Source organism: Dreissena polymorpha, chromosome 3, assembly GCF_020536995.1.
Source record: "Dreissena polymorpha isolate Duluth1 chromosome 3, UMN_Dpol_1.0, whole genome shotgun sequence".
NCBI classification, from domain to species: Eukaryota; Metazoa; Mollusca; class Bivalvia; order Myida; family Dreissenidae; genus Dreissena; species Dreissena polymorpha.
The window spans coordinates 133997121-134022088 of NC_068357.1; the positions used below are offsets into that span (position 1 = coordinate 133997121).

Here is a 24968-nt window from a genome sequence, read left to right on the forward strand (position 1 = left end):
AGTATCAATTAAATCTGATCATAAATAAAGAAGTTATGGCAATTTTAGCAAAATTTAATCATTTGACCTTGAGAGTCAAGGTCATTCAAAGATCAAGGTCAATTCAACTTGCCAGGTACAGTATCCTCATGAAATGATGACAATAGCTCTTGTTTTTTTCAAAAAATAGATGAGCTAAAAAAAGAGCATTTTCAATAGATTGTCAGCTATGTTTTAAAGGTGAGTAAACGTTAATCTGATATATGTTTATCAATGTTATTGAAAAAATGTCTTTCACATCTACACTTCATGGTGACTACATATGACGAAGTATTCCAATTTAAGAAATGTCGATATTTCTTGCTGCAAAAACTTATATCAATTTGTTCTCAGAAAGAGACTGTCAGACTGACTCCAATATACAACCTCCCTGTTGGATTATGAAAAAAGTTTGGTGTGCTAACATTACCATAAATACTTGATAGGGAGCAAATAATGCGAATCCTTCCTAAAGCAGCAGTGATACTGCTAGCTTTCAAAAGTTGGTACATGTAGTCCTGACTTCCAAGCCTAAAGTTTTGGCACGTCTGAGACATAAAGCTTTAAGTTCAACTTTTATTTCAGCATTATAGTAAACCCTACTGTATGTGTTGATTACCGGATACATACATGTTTCAAATATGTTTCAATTGCATATACAAAGTGAATTGTGGGATTCATGGACTCCCATTGAACATGAGTGTATAAGGTGATGCAATGTGCGAGTATCAAGCACTGTTCATATTTATTCATAACTTATACCAATCAACAGATGAATTTAAATTAAGACAATTAGATTGAATGTAAGAGAACACTTGCAAAAATGCAAGTGACTCTCTGAGAATTAAAAAACTCATCTTTCTATAAATCTTACCTAGTACCGAATAAAAACTTTACACATCCTTTTTATATCAAACATACTTATTTTCATGTATCATTTAATGCCCTTAAATTATTTAAAATATTATTTTGTTAAAAATAACTAAAAAACTTTTACATAATTAAATCAATACAATACAACCATGCTGAACACCTGACACTGTACATTATGCATCAAAATTTTGGCACGCTTTTATCAACAGACGGACAGCACAAAATACATGTGAATTGTTATTTTGAAACTTAAATGTGTATTCTTTTCGCATTAACGGAATGAATGACAAGATTAACTGTTGAGATTTGTATATCCAGGGCCCGTATTCACCAAACAATTCTTAGACTTAAGTCTAAGAATAAAGAAAATTCTTTAAATTAGAATATTCAATAATATCTTCAATTTTGGATCAAACTCTGCAGTAAACACCTCTTTCTATATTATTTTTCATATAGAACATTTTGTTAATGACATAATCACCAGTGGAGGCCTGTATATATTCAAACACTGAACACTTTTTTCTTGGTTCTAAGTCTATTCTTAAGTCTAAAAATCGGTTGGTGAATACGGGCCCAGTGTAGATAAGGAAACATTGTATATAGAGATTATTGGAAGTCCAAGGGACTTCCACATTTGTGAAACGTACATATGACTGCCATTTTGTGGCATAATTTACACCCAGACATCACTTAACACAAGCGCTGATATTGGTTTCATGTTCCACCTCCTATAATGGCTCCAGTAATCATTTATTTTCCACTCATATCCTACCTCATCCTCCATTGGTCTGACTGACTCCCTCTCAGGGGTGGGGAACTGACGCTGGGTGAAGGACACTGCTATCTTCCCAGTCTCACGCTTTGGTGCGCCCTGCGCTGTCTCTTCAAATATACTGGCTTTCTGGCCTTAAATTACAGAAGCAACAAGAATGAATATCAATGGACTTTAAACATCTTTTTGTTCAGTTATTTTTGCAGACAATAGTATTGCATCTTTAAAAAATAATTAGTGCACTAGCACAGCTGACGTTTGATCTGAACCAAAAACATAGATTAAAGAATATTCTTGAAATATCTCTTTTCTTAATGAGTCCAGCTATTTTGAATTTCACTTTGAATTCGTGGATGAGAATTAAAACATTTTGAAGCATTAATGACACAAATGATGATTCTATTATTAAATTCTTGGATGAACTGATGCTTCAATACAGACGCTTATTTACCTCTTGTTTGTCTCTTATGGAGTCTTTCTTGTTCTTTTCGCTTTTCTCTTTCAGCTGCTTCTTCTTTGCGTCTTTCTTCTAACAACCTCTGCTTTTCCTGCAATTATATTGTATAAATACTGCATTTTTGTCTAAACCATATACAAAATATATGGAGCAGTCACAACTGCCTGAGATATTTTGTATTTTAACCGTGTTTCATTTTGAATTCTTTACACTATTGTTGTTTGTAGCATCTCCATTCGGACAACAGAAACAACTGGTTCTCACCTGACACTCAACTCTCAACTTCTGGTTCAAGTATCTTGACCCAACCACACCCTAGATACCACTTCTACTAGCAGGCAAAACAAAGTGAGGGGGCAGGCACGTTTTGTACAACCAGCTGCTCCAGTTCTTTGAGAGGAGACAGGCGCCGCCAACAGCTACTCAAGCCCATTGAAAGGAAATTATGAGGACAAGACAACAGAATACCAAACCTGAATAACAATGACGGCGCACTCCACTGCAAGTCTCCAGGGTGGATGACACAAGTTAGCAACTATAGCTTATAAATAAATTAAGCTGGCAACAAAGGAAACAACCATAGGAATATGGTGTGTAAGAAGACTCGATGTGTGTGGCAAGATCCACAAACTTATGCACAAGCTGAAGTGCTACTGCTGGGGCATCATCTGACTAGCCGAGGTCAGGGGGCATTGCTTCCGAGAAACATCATCAGACTCGGGCCACAAGATATGATTCAGCGGGGAGAATTTGAAACATCGCCACAGGGTTGCTTTCATCGTAAGGAAGAAGGCTTTCAACAGCGTTATCGGTTGCACCCCAGTCTTAAGCAAGCCCATCTCTATCCTTATCTTAACAAGACCTCACAATATCATTATTATTCAGGTGTCGCACCTACGTCAGACTATGAAGGCAAGCTAGTGAACAGTTTTATGAAGAGTTAGAGCACATAATAGTCAAGGTCCTGTAAAAACATCCTCATAATCGACATAAACAAGGCCAACACAAAAACATATATCTGGCGCAGACCATGACTTAGTACTCACCACCATCAAGCTGAAGCTTAAGAACAAGTGCATCACCATGAACTCTCCGATACGATTTTAAATGGAGAAACTGAAAGATTCAGAGATAGCAGAAAAGACATTTCAAGCACTGATAGGCAGTAAGTTTGCAGCCCTGAACATAGTAGACAATGACATTGACACTATCACCAAAAACATTAAGGAAGTCCTGCTGTCATCGGTCGAAGAAGTTTTTGGGAAAGAGAGAAGGAAGAACAAGCCATGGGTGACTGCAGATATCAGGGACCTCTGCATTAAGAGAAGAAAGCTGAGGCAAGAGAAGATCACCAGCCAGGAGTCTTGGGCAGAATACCAGAAAGCAAACAGGGCGGTGAGAAAGAAGAAACAGCATAAAGACATGATTCACATGAAATAATGTCATGAAAGAAAGACAGACTGTGATAGTACTAACTAAGATGACATTTTTATTACAGCAATGCTGAAATAAAGCTGAGTTCATGCCATGAGGATTATTTTGACAATCTTAACCTGATAGTATAAAAGTGTGTAATGAGTTTTATCTAAATTGAGAAATTTAGAAAAACAATACTGATTTGAAAATTAAACATAATATATTTTAATTATGTAATAAGACAAATATCCATCAGAGTTTGTTAATAATATCTTAAAAGATTGAATAAGCTTGGCGGAAAATTTGCAATACATTGTAGATGTATGCAAGATTTTTAAACTGTCGAAATTGTACTCCTGCTTTGCCTACTAATTCAGCAGAGATGAAAAATAACTCTTAGTTTTCGGACACCCTATTTTTTAGCCAAAATAATTATTTTTCGTGACTCTTAATTTGTAGACATACAGAATTTCGTCCATAATTAATTCTCTTAGTTTTCGGACAGTATATTCCACCACTCTATTTTACAGACTTTTGCCCTGATTTCGCTTATCTTGTGACACTTCAATCATGAATTTTTACAACCAGATTATTGTCATAAAACCTGATAGATGCATGCCTGAGGGCAATTGACCATTACATTTGCGTAATTGGGTAAATAACTATGTATTCAGGTAAAAAGTAATGGAGTCACCCAACAGCGTTTTAAACAGTGTTGACCTATAAAGGAAGCAGTATGTTATCAGTTTTTATTTGTGAGCGTTAGCTCACAAATAATGTAGAGGCAATTTTGCAAATCAGTATGGGCTTAACTACGCTAGGAACTGTAACCCGTGACTGCCTGTGTGGATAACTGCAGTAAAATTAAGCAGACAACGAATGCTAAAAGCGTCTGGGCTTACCACCGCATCTGCCTGTTTATAGTTCCCACTGGTCACTATACACTACATAGTGTGTATGTATTCAAAAGTATTTAACAGCTTGTAAGACAACGTTGGCCAGTCTAGGCTGCTTTCAGGGAAAACGAGGCTTAATGCATGTCAAACAAGGGACAAAATTGTCACAAAACCAGGTTTTCATTGTGAAAAAAAATCTGATAAAGGGAGACAACTTAAACTGAACTTTTGAAATGAACAAACAAAATTAACCCCCTTTGTAAGTTTGTTTTAAAATAAATCTATTTTTAGTTGTGGCGACCTTGACATTGGAGATATTGACGTGATTCTTTCGTGCCACACACCGTCCCATGATGGTGAACAAATGTGCCAAATGATTTTAAAATCTCATAATGAATGACATAGTTATAGCCCAGACAAGCTCATTTATGGCTATTTTGTACCTTTGAACTCAAAGTGTGACCTTGACCTTGGAGATATTGACGTAATTTTTTCGCGCAACACACCGTCTAATGATGGTTAACAAATGTGCCAAATGATTTTTAAATCTCACAATGAACGACAAAGTTATGGCCCGGACAAGCTTGTTCCGCCAGCCCGCCAGCCAGCCAGCCCGCCCGCATTTGCCAATCTAATAACCAGTTTTTTCCTTAGGAAAACCTGGTTAATAAGATTAGCCTGTGCACACTGATTAGCTGTATCAATTATTTGAAGAAAAAAAACACATCTCGACCTGTGCTTTAAGACACACTCTTTATAAATTTGAATTGGTTGTGGTCATTTTAAACTTGCAATATAAAAAGCTATAACATAATTTTGTCAACTGAGATGCGTCTAAGATTATACAACAGCAAACAAATTCCTTGCCTTCAGCGCTTTGATTACTTTTTGTTATATATCATTTAAGGCAAGAGTTGACAAAGCTGTGAAGTTCTATTAATTTATTTTTCAAGCAGAAAAAGAACAAGAGCTGTCAGAGGACAGCGCGCTCGACTATTCGAGTGCTTGACAGTATAACGTTAGCCATCATGGGGAAATTGTTCATAAACAATAATCTATAAGACGATCTTTCAAAAATACAAAAATACAAAATAATTTTTTTTTTGGGGGGGGGGGGGTGAGAGGGGGGTATAATGTGTGGTGTGGTAATTTATAAGATGATGTAGAAAAAAAAAGTTGGGGGGGGGGAAAGGGGGGTATAATGTGGGGAGGGTGGTAATTTATTAGATTATGTTTAAAAAAAATAACAAAAATTGGGGGGGGGGGGGTTGGGGGTATTGTTTGGGTGGAATCAATTGTGGTATTCAGGTAAGTGTTGTTTTGTCAAAGTAATAATAAAATGTGATCATAAATAAAGAAGTTATGGCAATTTAAGCAAAAGGTTCAATTATCTAAGTGTAAAAGGGGTCAAAATGCTTGATACAGTGGTCTGCTCTTGTTTATAGGTTGGGGTCATGTTGGTAAACAAGTATGCAACATATAAAAGCAGTATGTCAAAGGATATAGGAAATATTTGGGGTAGTACGCAAACTTTAACATAGATTTATCAATATGCATATTCTAAGTATAAAAGGGGCAATAATTATGACAAAATGCTTGATAGTGTTGTCTGCTCTTGTTTATAGGTTGGGGTGATGTTGGTAAACATGCATGCAAAATATGAAAGCAATATGTCAAGGGACATTGAAAATAGTTGCGGCAGTACGCAAACTTTTACATTTGCTGCATATTCTAAGTGGAAAAGGGGCCATTATTATGACAAAATGCTTGATAGAGTTGTCTGCTATTGTTTATAGGTTGGGGTCATGTTGGTAAACAAGTATGCAAAAGATGAAAGCAATATGTCAAGGGACAAAGAAAATATTTGGGGTAGTACGAAAACTTTAACATTTGCACGCTAACGCAGACGCTAATGCAGACGCTCACGCCGACGCCGGGGTGAGTAGGATAGCTCCACTATATATATTTCATATATAATAGTCGAGCTAAAAATCAAAAGAAAATTATTGTACATTGATTTTTTGCATTTATTTCAATATAATTATAATTTTCGGACACCTACATTTCAAGGTAGTTGAATGACCTTTTAGTCTTTTGACAGCAGCTGAGCTCTGGGAATTTCCAGACTAAATGCATTTTTGTAAAGTGTTGTCCCACTAAGACTGTGTGGACTGCACAGGCTAATATTGAATTAAATTTGCACATGCATTAGGCCTGTTTTTCATAGACTGTCTTAACTATACCATTATAACACTAAGTTTTCAATAACTGACACATTTTTCTTTCATTACTTTAAATAAGGATACACAAAATATTTTGCAAATTAAGGTGTCCAAAAATGTTGAGACACAAACAAATATTGCATCAACAATCAATATGGGTATGCATTATTAATCAATGAATAATAGCATATGCTTGTAAAATACAGTGGGGTATAGCATAAATTACTTTTATATATGTTTCACTTGAAGCTCTTGGGTGAAACAATTGTCTACTACCGATACACATGTATTTACCCTATAATGCAAATGTTATGGTCGATTGCCTTTTTGCATTCATTGGCTAGGTTTTATTACCTTAATTAGGTTGTATAAATGCATGATCAAAGTGTCACCAGATAAACGCAACAGGGCAGAATTCCGGTAAAAAAGAATTGTATAATAAACTGTCCAATAATTTAAAGTAATTAATTAAGAACAAAATATGTATGTCTGAAAATTTTGAGCCACAAAATAATATTGTTTGGTTTTAAGTCATTGTCTTCACATGCCTTATTCAGTTATTTGTACTAATGTTAACTAGAGCTTTGTCACAGACGTGACGAATACCCCCACATGCCGCATTATCACATAATATTTTGCATTTCGTCTTCACAAAAAACAGCAGACACCATGCTCAATTTTTAAAACGTACTTAGTGACCCCTTGACCTAGTTTTTGACCCGGAATGGCCCATGTTCAAACTTGTCCTAGAGATCATTTAGATAAAACTTGTGACCAAGTTTGGTGAGGATTGGATGAAAACTACTTGAATTAGAGAGCGGACAACATGGTGAGGTTTAAAACGCACTAAGATACCCCGTGACCTTGTTTTTGACCCGGCATGACACATATTCAAACTTGACCTAGACATCATCTAGATACAACTTCTGACCAAGTTTGGTGAAGATTGGATGAAAACTACTTGAATTAGAGAACAGACAACATACTGAATGTTTTAAAGACACTAAGTGACCCTGTGACCTTGTTTTTGACCCGGCATGACCCATATTCAAACTTGCCGTAGACATTAACAAGATACAAGTTCTGACCAATTTTGGTGAAGATTGGATAAAAAATACTTGAATTAGAGAGCAGACAACATGGTGAGGTTTAAAACACACTAAGTGACCCCGTGACCTAGTTTTTGACCCGGCATGGCCCATGTTCGAACTTGACCTACACATCATCTAGTTACAACTTGTGATCAAGTGTGTTGAAGATCGGATTTAAACTACTTCAAATAGAGAGCGGACACCATGCTCAATGTGTAAAACGTACTAAGTGACCCTGTGACGTAGTTTTTGATCTGGCATGGCCCATATTTGAACTTGGCCTTCAGATCATCTAGATAAAACTTCTGACCAAGTTTGGTAAAGATCGAATGAAAACTACTTGAATAAGAGAGGACACCATGCTGAATGTTAAAAAACGCACCAAGTGACCCCGTGTTAGACCCGACAAGGCCCATGTTCGAACTTGGCCTTAAGATCATCTAGATACAACTCCTGACCAAGTTTGGTGAAGATCGGATGAAAACTACTTGAATTAGAGAGCGGACAAAATGCTGAATGTTTAAAACGCACTAAGTGACCCCGTGACCTAGATTTTGACCCGGCAAGGCCCATGTTCGAACTTGGCCTACACATCATGTAGATACAACTTCTGACCGAGTTTAGTGAAGATCGGATGAAAACTACTTGAATTAGAGAGCGGACAACATGCTGAATGTTTAAAACGCACTAAGTGACCCCGTGACCTAGTTTTTGACACGGCAAGGCCCATGTTCAAACTTGGCCTAGACATCATCAAGATACAACTTCTGACCAAGTTTGGTGAAGATCGGATGAAAACTACTTGAATTAGAGAGCGGACAACATGCTGAATGTTTAAAACGAACTAAGTGACCCCGTGACCTAGTTTTTGCCCATGTTCAAACTTGGCCTAGACATTATGTAGATACAACTTCTCACCAAGTTTGGTGAAGATCGGATGAAAACTACTTGAATTAGAGAGCGGACACTTAATACGGACCGACAGACTGACCGACCAACCGACAGACAAGTTCACTCCTATAAACCCCCCTAAACTTCGTTTGTGGGGGTATAAAAATACTTTCTATTCTAGGTCCACTTTGAGTTCTCAGTCACTGCTGTATACATACCAGTTCTGCTGCCTGCCTTTGCTCTTCCTTCCACACCTCCAGTTCCTCAGTGGCTCTACGTCTCTCTGACTCTTTCTGCTGCTCTATACGCTCACGTTCAGACTCCTCAGCCTATGGGGCAATCAAGCAGTCATTTACATATTTATTTTTCTATGTTTTAATACTGCGTTTTATGATTGTTATCAACACCACTCTTGTTCAATACCACAATTACCAATAATATGAAACCATTCCATTATTCTTAAACATAGTATTTATGTTTCAATGTTTAAAACATTTTTCGCTACAAACTTAGAGTATGTAAATTTCAAAAATTCATTTTAAATGTCGAGTTCATATTAATTGAACAGCAATTTTTTTTTTTTTATAAAAAGACTAGTATTGGCACCTTAAAATATGTATATAATATCAATAAAACTTTTTTGTTTGCTTAGTTTATTAATAATGATTAAACTTATTTCTATTTTTTAAACTTGTAACTGGTCTGTACCCCATTAGAGTGATAAGTATTTTGAGCGTTTTAGTTACAATTTTCTGGAAACTGATGCAAGTGTTATTATATAATTCAATTCAATCATTTACCAAACTTTAATTTGCACAAAAATTCAGACAAAGCCTGTTTTATTTTAATAAAAAAAGTTCACCTTCATTATTTCTTTCAATGCATACTGCTCATTTTCTCTCTTCACCTCATCCTTCATTTTTGATTGCTCTTTCAAACGTTCTTCAGCTTTCTTAGATGACTCTTGTCGCTTATTCTTCATTGCATCTTTGTCATCTGAAAAATGAAAGTAAAAAAATTCATACCAAGTTACAATATGAGGACTATTACTGTAACTCTGGAAAATATATTGTGCTGAGAATAAAACACAAGACAACGGCTACATCTAGCTTGTTCGTAGTGTATATTCAAACTCAATATGATAAAAGTTAAAAAAACTAATCAAATGATGCACAAAACAAAATAAATGAAGGCTCAGTCTTTAAATGAGCCAGTCTCTGGCAAAATGGCCTTTATGCATGTCCATAAAGTATCATCCCAGTATCAGCTTGTGCAGTGAACGACACCATCCGCTTTTATGGAATTTTTTGTTCACAGTTTGTCTGAACAAAAGTCAAAGTCTAGGTAGAATTCAAAACCCTAAATATCATAGGCTTTAACTCTTTATTTTAAATTGATATTCATAAGAAATTGCTGACAAATATCAAGGGCAAATATTGATAAAGATGTATTTTGTAAAAATAATTTTCTAACGGTTGTATTGCACCATGGAACTTCAAAAGGTTAGCACTACCACTGGACACTAAGTCTTTGAAGTATAACATTATTACACTTAACAAGAGATGTGTTTGTCAGAAACACAATGCCCCCTACTGCGCCGCTTTGAAGCCATATCTTTGACCTTGAAGGATTACCTTGACCTTTTACCACTCAATATGTGCAGCTCCATGAGATACACATGCATGCCAAATATCAAGTTGCTATCTTCAATATTGCAAAAGTTATGGGCAATGTTAAAGTTTTGGGACAGACAGACAGACTGACTGACGGACAGACAGACAGATGGACTGACGGACAGTTAAAAAACTATATGCAACCCTTCATGGGGCATAAAAAGTGTTTTCATGCATATCAGCCTATGTATATATACTTAAGAATGTTTGTTTATTTGTTAATATTTGCAGTTTTAGACACTATTTCAAATATATTGGCAGTCAGTTTACCAAATAACACTACCTGGGCTTGCTGATTTATCAGCACTATATTCAAATACTTATGAAAGTATCTGTCAATTGCCTTACTTGAATACGAGGTATTGGGGGGAGGCAAATAGCTGTAGAAAAGATTTCAATTACAATCCCCACAGAAGTTATGAGGACAGGCTAAATATATTACAAGGTCCTCTGGTTTGTAGTCCGGCGCTTACCAACTAATATAGCCGGCAAAGTCAACTTAATATATTTAAAAGCAGGCATTCTTACTAATAATGTCAGACTGAAGTTGAGGCCATTTTTCTCCATCTTTCTTCAGCAGCTTGAACACCACTGCCCCATTCCCAATCTGAGCAACGCTGTCAGAATCATGCACGGGGGCATACAGAAAACACTCGAACAAATATGGTGGGTAACTAATCTGAACAAATAAAAAGAGAAATATGGAGTAATGTTACAAACAAATGGTGTAGAATCGTTTCTTAAAAACACAAACCAACATTGTCTTATGTACATGATACAATTCAAATTTCCCAGAATCTAGGTTGTTTTTCAGTGAAAAGCTGTAAATCCACATTCATTCTAAATATTCATTTCAACTCATGCAGTTTTCCAAAAAAATAAACTTATCCCTTGAATATTTAATAACCTATCACTTTATTGTATAATATAAAGATCATCCACAAATTAGATTTTCTCTATTTAAGCCAGTGTCTCTTCCACCATGACTTAAACCCCTAGAATATTCCATCAAAACAAATTGATATATCATATAAGAAGAAACTAAATATTTACATTTTGATTGCTTGTGCGACTATATCATTTGCATTTCTAACATACTACAGCGTTTTTTAGCCCATTTTGGGAAAATACCAGTACAAATGTACTGTACAAATTAGGAAAATGTGCGCTAAAAACCCCTGAAATTGGGAAATTTCCTGTCCTAAAACCTCCAGATTGGGAATAAAGGGTCTTTTTTAATTGCTTGGTATTAATTTCAGAAACCAATTTAAATATTCATTTACATGCCTTTTGGCTTGCAATGTTTAGTTTTAGTGCTCATTTTATTTGGTCACTTGCATATGATGCACTTTTGGAATGAAATTGATGCAATTTTCTTTCCCTTTGGAAATTGTTTAAATATCAATAGGGAATTTTGAACTTTTTTCTCAATTGTGAGAACCTTTTATGGGTACTTAATAAAGAAGGAAAACACTCCCTTTTAAGGTTCATGTAAAGTGTAAAAAGGCGTATTCTTCACATAGAAATACTTCAATAAATATTATGGCAATAAATTCAATTTATAAGTCAATAGCCTCGTAAACACTTGTAGAACATATAAGAAAATGCTAATAAAAAAAAATATGATGCAAAATGTTGCTTTTGAAGAAATATACAGCGCATGCATGAAATTATCAAAATAACAAACGGAGTTAAATTGAACAAATTCCTTTGGTCAAAATATTGTATACACTTAATGTTAGGTACTACAAATGAAAAGTCCACACAACACACACCAACAATCCTAAAATAAGGAAAAGAAAAACATAAAAAAAATGTCAAAAGTTAACACAATAATTGGGAACTACTTTAAGTATGGTGGACTTACCAGTGAACCTTCATTTTCAAAATTACTTATTTACTCGCAATACAGTACTCATTAGATCTATAGTCACAAAATGACACAATTACAAAAAATAAACTATATTACCAAAAGGGAAAACACTTTGATTGTTCATTTGAAATATATAGGACTCGGAAAGACGACTAATTGGCTACCTTAAAACAAATTACAACATGTTTATGTCACATCTCGAACTCCATACACGTTAGTTAAACATGTGGGGCATAAAACATCCGGTTTCAAGGAAGTCGACATAACAATATTTCAATTAACAATCTAGGCATAATATTTGTGGGATCGGAAAAATGAATTATACAAATGTTGGGCACACGCACATATTAAACCAACTGTACACTTACATTTCTATAAAAACCTTGCCATCGATGAAAAAGTGCATTTGTTATTGTCTTGTCATGTTTACTTGTTCAGGAAGCCATTATTTGCCGGAAGTATATTCGAAAAATATTTCGTTTCAAAATCGATCATTGATAAATTACCCACGATCCGTTTGTTCTAAAATTTGTATAATTTGTTTATGAGGTAATTTCAAGTTACGTTATAAAGTAAATATTTAATATAAGCAATATTTAACAAATTCGCAAATACGAATCAATACACATTTCTGACCAAGATGGACGACCGATGAAATTAAATCGGGAGGAGAGTCAATTATATCAAGATTCTTTTCAAATAGTGCGTTTCAAGTAAGTGTCATTGTTATGGAGATATTATGAAAAGGATATATTTTCATTAATTTTATTTTATAAGATCATAACTCTTATTGATCGCATGCTATGTGCACAGAAAGTAAGTATTTTTCCAAAATCTATAAATAGCGACTCATGGCATTGACATGTTCATTTTGAAATACGCATAGTGTCTTTGTGGGGCTGTATTGACGCAATTCAATGCTCGGAGTACCTTACATATAACTTGCATATACTGTTGGTGTTTTTATTTGGTGCATTTGTGTTTTTTTAATGAAATTGAGAATTTGCCATACCTTGCAATATTTTTGATAATAATTACATTATTACTACCATTTGTGAGTGTGTTTTTTTTAATTGTGTACATATATGGAATAAAAATGTGATTATTGCAACCATATGTAAATTTCATTAACTTATTTTGGGTATAACTGATCATTTTTATATTTTAAAATTTCATCTATATGGGGTCATTTTGGGACTTAACATGAACCTTAAGAAGTGAAAATTCAAAAAATATTTTAATAAAAGTTGAACATTTCCTTGTTTTACTATATTTAATTATAAATTAATAAAATAACATTCTAGGAATGTGAAATAAATGTACGATTTACATTTCGGTTCAATAAAAGATACCTTAGCAATCATATGCTCATGTTATCCAAAGTATTTATACATCCGAAATACCTTCATGTATTCTTCCGATGAAAAAATGTCCACCTTATTCGCTTTTACTCCTTTCAATGGAACGGTTATAAACAAAACTTTGTCGGTTTGTTCCCAAGAGAAGTCTTTTACTATTAAAGGCATGTTCGTGTAATAGAAAACTCAAATTTTACAAATTTTGTTCCCCGTGTTCCGACTTGTTTATCCTTGATACGGTGCATGATTTTCTACGTTTATAAAACTTGCAAAACACTTCGTACCTATTTATGTCGTTCCATTGTTCGTCAATACTTTGTTTCTCCAAAGACTAGTTTACTTGTTAACGCACACATTAGAGCATTTAATATTCATAAATGTATAATGTTATGCGTTTAATTATCAGTTTAAGATATTCTTTAATCATTTGAAGTTTACAAAAGTCGGTGAACAAGTCTGCGACCCGCTTTGTGAGTTGTTACCCAGTTACACATGAGGATCGGTTGAAAAATTTGACTCAGTGGATGACTTACTTCGGTCTAAGAAATTACCGACCGTCATGCAATGTTTTACAGGGTCCAGGACTTCAAAACGCTCGATCTGATATTGTCCGAATAGTGTGTTATTTTTGGATCGAGAGATAATAATTAATTCCTTATCCGTTCACAGCATCTTTCGGTATCAACGTAATGCGCGGGTATCTCAAATGTGAATTCAAAGTCCAGCTAAACTAAATCGCCTAAGTGTTACCGTTCTTTGAAATTTTTCTATCTTTGTTTTACCTTGGCACCTAAGTTAATGTTTTACAGTGCATTTGCCGAAGAATGAAAGTGAGTCTACCACTCCATAGCGTACGGTTGAACAATTATAAATGGAACATCATGGAAAAAGTTTCTTTTGTTATACTATGTTGATCGTTCTGTATATCAAATTTATGTGAATGAATTGTGTTCACAGTTTCTTTAAAATTAGTGATTGGTTAGGCTCTGCCTACCAGAAATAATGCAATAAACAGTTTACTAAGCGCTCATGTATTAATTAGCTTTCAAACTGGACTTTGGGATAGAGCTTTGCAATAATCCAACTCCCAGTTTCTGACACACCGGGTCTGAGCTGTAAGTATGTACTCATAAAAGCTCAGAGCATTCAAGAAGAACTAGACTTTTTGGAATGTAAAAAGGCGGTCGCTGGTCGTTGTTTGCAGGTGGGTGTTATTCGCTGGTAAAATATATAGTGAAATCTTTCGGGAAGATATCAATGTGGTATTTATGGACTGGGCTTGCTATCCATAGGTATATATATGTTCATATAGTTTGTTCATTTTAATGTTTCGAATTTGATATGTCATGTGCAACCTTAGCAGATTTAATTAGTACATGAACAAAAAAAAAAAGAGAACACAATTTGTTCACGTCATCCCATCACCGCCAACCGTACCGGTACACGAACTCGAATGAGGCCAAAAAAAAAAATAGGTCGGTTTCCGGTCGCCCGACCGTGTCTCCCGAATCGGCGCCGACCCTTAACTTTTTATTAGGGTGCCGAAAAAAATAATTTTTTTGTACTTGTTCTAAACAAGTGAATGAAATTTTATTAATACATTCTGCAATAAATATGGAAAAAAGCAAACAAAGCAAATATTATACATATATTTATCAATATAAGATGTAATATCAAGCAAACAACGCATATATATATATATATATATATATATATATATATATATATATATATATATATATATATATATATATATATATATATATATATATATATATATATGCGTTGTTTGCTTGATATTACATCTTATATTGATAAATATATGTATAATATTTGCTTTGTATATATATATATATACATATACACACATGTATTTCTTCTTATAAGCTTTAGTAGTCTTCCATTCTAGTACCCGAAAGACAAAAAAATAAATAAAATCCCTAGCTACCGACCCTGTTTTTTTATCGAGGAGACCGGAAACGGACCTATTTTTTTTTGGCCTGATCAGGATTTAAGGCTGACGTTGGTTCCAGTTCTTCTTTATGCAGGCTATTCCGGAAAAGTCTTAGGTCAGTAGTTGTAACAAAAAAAGAAACACGTTCCTTTCAAAGCATTTCCTCGTTTGCGATTTTAACAGTTTTAATTCGCTATTAGAGGTTATCATGTTTGAATCAAAACGTAACAAACAGTTTTGCATTAGCAGAATATGGACGTTCCCGCTAAACGTTAAGTTTATGTTAAAGTGTGTCAAATACTGGGTTTCTCTGACACAGATGGCTACTTCGAGATACCATAGGCAGTGTTACTAAATTTTACGGCGCTAAGACGAAGCTGGTCGAGTAACGTGGGGCACGCATGTTAAACATGTTCGGGTTTGGTCACGCATGGATTACCAATGAACTTGGAAACAGTGTTGCCTTCTTAACATTGAACTCAAATTTTACTAAAGGAAGAGTGCCACATTGAAAATGTATACATACATGCTTTAAAGGATGTTTTTCCTTCAAACTGCTACCAATTTTGTACATCAACGTATCATAACATCCACAAAATCAATCAAAATACAAAGCGATTTTAACAATAAAATATACGCTCAGTTGAATTATCCGAAGGGATATTAAAAAATTATAACTCTCTGATTATACTCCTTTAATTGACGTTTCGGCATAATGCCTTTATCAAAACATTGGAAATTATATGTTAACTACATTTTTACGTCTTTTGACTGCACAATTTAAATAACAAAGAAAAATGTTTTTAAACGTCAAATGACGTTGTACATGATGACGTCATAAATGGCGTTATATAAAATGGCGCCAAAAAAATGTAAAAATTCGCCAAAAATGAAATGACGTTAAACACTTACATATTGTATCTTAATCCTATGTTAAATGTGTGCTTTATATATTTAATAAATTGATATTTTACAATAAAATAATCATCATCATATGTAATTATAATCTACCTTAACTTATTATCATAAATTAAATAGGGTAAACTTATTTAATGACTCTTATTATTTCAATCCATATCTATGTATAATATTCAAATGATATTTGATTAAATAATCATATATACTTGCTATTCTATATATCATATACACATTATGGACAAGATAAATTGCATAAAGTACTATTAGTTTTACATCCATTTATGTTGATGATTAATATCAAATGTTTTTCACATATATTTTTTACAAGATAGTTTCCCGTAGCAGGACATCAAGTTGATTTTTTGTATTTAGTCCATTTGGTGATTGCGTTTGAAACTTCTTTATAAATTCCAATTCTTTAATAAGTCTGTAATAATGGGAACTGTCTCTTATTTGTGTTAACACTGATACACCCATATCCTGCACTCTGTGGCCTGCACCATTGAAATGTTCTGAGATTGGTTTCTTTCTTCGTAGTCGCACGTCAGCCTCGTGTTCTTTGGCACGTTCCTTTAATGATCTGCTCGTCTCTCCGACGTATACCATCTTTTGGCATTTAATACAAAATATACCGTACACCAAGTTATAAATGTTACAGTTCTGTTTTATTGCTTCGTTTGGAATGTCACTTTTTGGGTTGTTATGAAAACCTCTTGTCAACATTTTACAGACTATACAATTAGTCTTACACGATTGTGGTATTAGTTGAAAACGTTTGTTTATTTCTTTGTTTGTTTTTCCATGAACTAAAATGTCACCGATATTCCTATCTCGTCTGTATGCAACTATTGGTACGTCTGGGAATATATTTTTCATTCTGTCTGATTTATATAGTTTGTCTGTATGTTTTCGAATTATTGAGTGGATATTTGGAAGGTTGTTTGAATAAGTTATAGCTAGTGGTACTCTCTTGTTGGCTGTTTTATTTGTTTCTTTCTTCTTAAGTAAGTCTTTCCTATTTAAATTATCAACTCGGGATAGCTCATGGTTTACAAATTTATTTGGATATCCTCTTTTTTGTAGATTCTGTTTTAGTTCTTTTTTACGATGTCTGTATTTGTTTTCGTCAGAACATATTCTTTTTAAACGTATTCCTAATCCATAGGGTATTGCTTTCTTCACATTTGTTGGATGGTCTGAGTCATATTGGACATATTGATGTTTATCAGTTGGCTTTGAGTATAAATCAGTTGTTATTTTATTATCTTCTAGTTGAATTTTTGTGTCTAAGAAATCTATCTGTGCTGTGTTCCATCTTAATTCTACTTTGATGTTTTCATGTATTTTGTTAGCATAGTCGAAAAATTTCATGAGTTCGTCAATTCCATGTGTCCATAGTCCAAACCCATCATCTATGAAACGTTTATAGAATATTGGTTGTTTATTGTATTCAGATAATTGTTCATCCCATTTTCTCATGTAACAACAGGCATAATTTCTCCCAAGTTTCGATCCAATAGCTACTCCCTCTTTTTGTCTGTATTCTTGTCCACAAAATTCGATCACATTATTTTCTAAAACAGTTTCAATCATTTCAATCACCGCTTCAGTGTTGATGGTCTTAGTACAGCGTTCATTTAAAGCTTGTTTGCACGCCTCTAGGCCCTCTTTCTTTGGAATCGATGGGTATAACTTGACAACATCAAAACAGTATAAGATAATTCCTTCTGGTAATGGTGTAGTTATTTCCCTCTCTATAGCGTTTAAAAATGCTGTGGTGTTTTATTATATAGCTTGGTGTTTCTATAACATAGGTTTCTAGCTCCTTTTCTGCTACCTCTGCCATTCTTTCAGTACTTGTTCCAATGCCATTTACGATTGTTCTATACGGGTTGCCTTTTTTATGTATTTTTGGATTTCCTTTAAGTTTCCCTCTTGATGGATATTTTGGTATCAAGTATTGTTGTAATTTCTTTGAGATAATGCCGTTTTTAAATAGTTTATTTGCTAGTTGCTTCACCTTTGTGTTTGCATTGTCAAGTCCATTCCCATTAGTTTTTTCATATGATGTGCTGTCATTAAGTTCATTCCGGAGTTTTTCTACATATTCATTTGCCTCTGTTATCACTATTCCAGAACCTTTGTCTGCAGGCCTTATTATTATACTGGAATCATTTAGTAACGTGTGCAATGCTTGTTTTTCTTGTCTTGTGATATTTGACTGTCCATTTTCTTTTATGCCATTTAGAATATCATTTTTAACTGCTTCTATATAAAAATGATATTCTAAATGGCATAAAAGAAAATGGACAGTCAAATATCACAAGACAAGAAAAACAAGCATTGCACACGTTACTAAATGATTCCAGTATAATAATAAGGCCTGCAGACAAAGGTTCTGGAATAGTGATAACAGAGGCAAATGAATATGTAGAAAAACTCCGGAATAAACTTAATGACAGCACATCATATGAAAAAACTAATGGGAATGGACTTGACAATGCAAACACAAAGGTGAAGCAACTAGCAAATAAACTATTTAAAAACGGCATTATCTCAAAGAAATTACAACAATACTTGATACCAAAATATCCATCAAGAGGGAAACTTAAAGGAAATCCAAAAATACATAAAAAAGGCAACCCGTATAGAACAATCGTAAATGGCATTGGAACAAGTACTGAAAGAATGGCAGAGGTAGCAGAAAAGGAGCTAGAAACCTATGTTATAGAAACACCAAGCTATATAAGAGACACCACAGCATTTTTAAACGCTATAGAGAGGGAAATAACTACACCATTACCAGAAGGAATTATCTTATACTGTTTTGATGTTGTCAAGTTATACCCATCGATTCCAAAGAAAGAGGGCCTAGAGGCGTGCAAACAAGCTTTAAATGAACGCTGTACTAAGACCATCAACACTGAAGCGGTGATTGAAATGATTGAAACTGTTTTAGAAAATAATGTGATCGAATTTTGTGGACAAGAATACAGACAAAAAGAGGGAGTAGTTATTGGATCGAAACTTGGGAGAAATTATGCCTGTTGTTACATGAGAAAATGGGATGAACAATTATCTGAATACAATAAACAACCAATATTCTATAAACGTTTCATAGATGATGGGTTTGGACTATGGACACATGGAATTGACGAACTCATGAAATTTTTCGACTATGCTAACAAAATACATGAAAACATCAAAGTAGAATTAAGATGGAACACAGCACAGATAGATTTCTTAGACACAAAAATTCAACTAGAAGATAATAAAATAACAACTGATTTATACTCAAAGCCAACTGATAAACATCAATATGTCCAATATGACTCAGACCATCCAACAAATGTGAAGAAAGCAATACCCTATGGATTAGGAATACGTTTAAAAAGAATATGTTCTGACGAAAACAAATACAGACATCGTAAAAAAGAACTAAAACAGAATCTACAAAAAAGAGGATATCCAAATAAATTTGTAAACCATGAGCTATCCCGAGTTGATAATTTAAATAGGAAAGACTTACTTAAGAAGAAAGAAACAAATAAAACAGCCAACAAGAGAGTACCACTAGCTATAACTTATTCAAACAACCTTCCAAATATCCACTCAATAATTCGAAAACATACAGACAAACTATATAAATCAGACAGAATGAAAAATATATTCCCAGACGTACCAATAGTTGCATACAGACGAGATAGGAATATCGGTGACATTTTAGTTCATGGAAAAACAAACAAAGAAATAAACAAACGTTTTCAACTAATACCACAATCGTGTAAGACTAATTGTATAGTCTGTAAAATGTTGACAAGAGGTTTTCATAACAACCCAAAAAGTGACATTCCACACGAAGCAATAAAACAGAACTGTAACATTTATAACTTGGTGTACGGTATATTTTGTATTAAATGCCAAAAGATGGTATACGTCGGAGAGACGAGCAGATCATTAAAGGAACGTGCCAAAGAACACGAGGCTGACGTGCGACTACGAAGAAAGAAACCAATCTCAGAACATTTCAATGGTGCAGGCCACAGAGTGCAGGATATGGGTGTATCAGTGTTAACACAAATAAGAGACAGTTCCCATTATTACAGACTTATTAAAGAATTGGAATTTATAAAGAAGTTTCAAACGCAATCACCAAATGGACTAAATACAAAAAATCAACTTGATGTCCTGCTACGGGAAACTATCTTGTAAAAAATATATGTGAAAAACATTTGATATTAATCATCAACATAAATGGATGTAAAACTAATAGTACTTTATGCAATTTATCTTGTCCATAATGTGTATATGATATATAGAATAGCAAGTATATATGATTATTTAATCAAATATCATTTGAATATTATACATAGATATGGATTGAAATAATAAGAGTCATTAAATAAGTTTACCCTATTTAATTTATGATAATAAGTTAAGGTAGATTATAATTACATATGATGATGATTATTTTATTGTAAAATATCAATTTATTAAATATATAAAGCACACATTTAACATAGGATTAAGATACAATATGTAAGTGTTTAACGTCATTTCATTTTTGGCGAATTTTTACATTTTTTTGGCGCCATTTTATATAACGCCATTTATGACGTCATCATGTACAACGTCATTTGACGTTTAAAAACATTTTTATTTTTCTTTGTTATTTAAATTGTGCAGTCAAAAGACGTAAAAATGTAGTTAACATATAATTTCCAATGTTTTGATAAAGGCATTATGCCGAAACGTCAATTAAAGGAGTATAATCAGAGAATAAAATATACATTATTTTCAAAAATCTGAATCATGTTTATTCCACGTATTTCGGCGGAAAATTATATAACTAGTGATTAATATCGACATTGACGAGGGCAAGTTACGCTTAAATAGTAAAAAAAGTGTACATATCTAGAAATATCAAAACTCGAACACATGTCATTTCATCACCATGGGGGCAGCCATTTTTAAATTAATAAAATAGAAAGAAACATGCTAAAAACTCACTCATCGCCTAATTGACATTCCAAACGGTTGACGATGACAAATGCATTGGATTGTAATCTTTCCGATGATGTTTGCAAACTGCACGATCAGACCTCATAAACACTCAAAAGAATAACTATGTAAGAAGCATTTCACCAATGTTTACAATCGTTGTCGAATCACATTACTTATATTATTGCGCATAAAATAGTACGCTTACAGACTGACAGAAAGATCGATACGTAACTCCGTTCAATTCATCACGGTATACTATTATAATGATAATATATAATAATACATCGCTTTAAGAATCTAAAAGTAGAAATATTTTTTTAAACGGAGTTTTTAATAACGAAAGTGAAAACAACGGAAGATGGATGGATATTCTGTGAGATGCACTTCGGCTCCAGAAAAACAATACAAATAAACTAAAAAAGACGTGTTGGGGACAATTTTCAGCTGGAAAATATTTGAAATAGGGTAAGTGATGATATCTCTACGTGTTCATTTCTGTTATTTAGTGCGATCTCTTGCTGATTAATGTTAATAGTTGTTTTACTAGTTGCCACCCAACTGTCAAAATAAGTTATGTGTTTTCTCAGGTATGTGTATACACATACCCGGTTTTCTCACTACTGCACGTGGTTTCGACCGATTTGTTTTGTACGTTTTTCTACGGAGCACAGCGATGGCCACGCTTTCAAAATGGGTAGAAGGAATCGAAATATAAAATCAATCGGTTTGCCAATTTCTTTATATTCCTTTACAATTTTATATGTCGTCTGCAATCTATTTCAATTTGAGATGGTTTAAAATTTGCAATTTGGTTGAGAGGTAAATAACAAAATTGTTAGGCCTTTGAAATAAAATTGTGACTCTTATTATCCACCATACCTGGATTTTTAAAAAGTAGTTACGTTTTAGTTATTTTAAGAACTTTGTTTAGGAAATTTATCCAAAAAAGGCAGTTGAATAAAAACTCATTTGTTGTTTTATGACAATAATTTTCTGTGAAATGTTGCTAACTTGACCTTGTATATGTATATAGCTTTGTATTTATTCAACTTAAGGTAGTGCATATCCTTCCTAACTTTAGATTGAGATTTTGTCAATAAGTGTAAAAATGTATTGGTTTTAAACCAAAATATGAATAAAGCACACAAATATTGAATGTCAAAAATGTGTTTATGTTATTCTATCCGTCTTAAGCTTTAAAATGATATATAGTTTGACCATATTGTACCACATTGAATGAAGAAAATCCAAAGCGAAGTTTTAATGAATTTTATCCTTTTATCCCCCCCCCCATGAACCTTAAACATATTCCTTGCCAGACTATTTGACTTTGAAAAAAACAGACACTTTTAGGAGATATATATTCTCGTGCAAAAGGCTTACACTATAAACTGTTTAAAGGTTAATTAAACCCGAACGCAGCTTAACTACACCACTGTCATATCGTTTAAAACACAGTTCATCGAATGTTCGTTGTTCTGGTCAACAACTTATGACAGAAAAAGGTTGTCGTATCGGTATTGACAGGGAAAGTAGATTTAGTATATTGTGTCTACTATCAATGTGTATACATGTACTATTGAAAATAAGTAACAATTTTTATTAGTCTGCCTTGTTTATGATCATATAAGAGAACACCATTTCATAGATAACTGGTTGGGATGTACTAACGGTATAACAGAACATGTCTTTGTGCGCATCATGTCTGACACTAGGCAACAAGCTATTTTTTACGGTGGCATAGAGGTGACACATTCACTCCTGTTTTTATAAATTGCACTCCTCTTTTTTCTATCTCGTGGCTACGACTAACTATATATCTTGTGGCCACGAGTATGCTATGTCGTGGCCACGAGAAAGAAAACAGGGTATTGCAAAACTAAATAAAAGACGAGTGCATTAAAAAAAAGAGCGGTGCAGTAAATAAAAGAAGGGTGCGTTAAACAAAAGAGGAGAGAATTTTAGCTATCTCGTTGCCACGAGTTAGTCAGCCAATCAAATTTTGCGTAACATGTGCAAATATTCTGTACGCATATAAATAGCTGGCAAAAGCAGGCCTTTTACTGTGATGATTACTTCCCTTTGTATAAAAATTACCATAAACGACCATATGGGCCGATTTGATTGGCTGACTACCGGTAACTCGTGGCCACGAGTTAGCTAAGTCGGGATCTCGAGATAGCTAAAATTCTCTCCTCTTTTGTTGATGATTACTTCCATTTAAATAAAGATCACCATGAACGACCATGTGGAACAATTTGATTGGCTGACTATTTCGTGGCAACGAGTTAGCTAATTCGGGATCTCGAGATAGCTAAAATTCTCTCCTCTTTTGTTTAATGCACCATTCCTTTATTTACCGCACCGCCCTTTTTTAATTGCAATCCTCTTTTATTTAGTTTTGCACTCCTCTTTTTTCTTTCTCGTGACCACGACATAGCTAACTCGTGGCCTCGAGTTACTAAGTCGAGGTCACGAGATAGAAAAAAAGAGGAGTGCAATTTAAAAAAATGAGTGATGGTCACCTCTCTGCCACCGTAATTTTTGGATTGGGGAGATATCTTGACGTTGCATATACGGGCGAGTTAACTGTTACTGAAGTCTAACTCGCATATTTGGTATATTTTGTGCGATACGGTCCAATTCGTAAATGCTCTACTAAATTATATGAAAACATCCACCTGCGATATTTGTTCAAAAACATTTTACTCATGTCTAAATGTTTGACCTTCTATTAGCATATTTTGTTATTTTTACTTAACACGTCTCACTATTACTATTATTTATATTGTATACAATGTCACTACGTATGATAAATGCATATAGGTTTGTATTTTGGCTGGAGGCCCTTCAGTACAAATAAACATGTTGCCATTGTAAACCTATTGCCATTATTTGAACGGATGATAATTAAGAGAAAAAATGCCATTATTTTTTTCTTATTATGTTTTGTAGGTTGGCTCTTTCAAATATACAATATTCTTTAATTTTTGGACAATGTGACAACTACCAGTAGTCAATCTGTTTATATCCAGTAACATCACGGTCATCCGTATTGTTGCATCGACTTACTATGAAAAAGCAATATTACTCTTCCCTCGATGGATCACAAGAAAAAGGAGTAATGTATGTGTCACGTTGGAAATCCGATACAAGCGCTATATATTTTACAATTTCTGTAAGTACTCGAAATTATGGTGAAAAGAAATAAGAGAAACAATTAACTGAACCGATTTTCATTTTCAAAAAGAGTTTTGTCCCTTGGACTATTAAAACAATCAAATTTACGATTGTCCCTTGGGTTATTGAAAAATCCACGATGAAAATGTGTCAAAGATGCTATTTTCTTAGATTCCTGCAGCCACAGAACCCCGAATTGGTTTTAACACACGTATATCCGCATTTAGAAGCAAATCATGACAGTCAAAAAGATTTACCACTCACGACATTGAATGTGTTCTTTCTACGCACAATAGAAGTGGCTGTATTTATCACAATGAAAGCGTTATCTGGAACGTTGTACAGTACAATGCAAATATTACTAAAACACCA

At 33.9% G+C, this 24968-nt stretch overlaps 1 protein-coding gene across 1 annotated transcript in view; it reads right to left on the reverse strand.

The window, feature by feature from the left end:
* The window catches only part of LOC127871543 (dynein axonemal assembly factor 4-like), a 20431-nt gene extending 6628 nt beyond the window's left edge, over nucleotides 1–13803 (reverse strand). Inside the window, exons 1-6 of the mRNA XM_052414582.1 lie at nucleotides 13586–13803; nucleotides 10838–10988; nucleotides 9499–9632; nucleotides 8855–8965; nucleotides 2115–2211; nucleotides 1664–1797 (exon numbers count right to left, since the gene is read on the reverse strand). Of these exons, the coding sequence (XP_052270542.1) occupies nucleotides 1664–1797; nucleotides 2115–2211; nucleotides 8855–8965; nucleotides 9499–9632; nucleotides 10838–10988; nucleotides 13586–13708 (750 nt within the window). The 5' untranslated portion in view covers nucleotides 13709–13803. The remainder of the gene's footprint in view (nucleotides 1–1663; nucleotides 1798–2114; nucleotides 2212–8854; nucleotides 8966–9498; nucleotides 9633–10837; nucleotides 10989–13585) is intronic.
* Between the last annotated feature and the right edge of the window lie 11165 nt (nucleotides 13804–24968).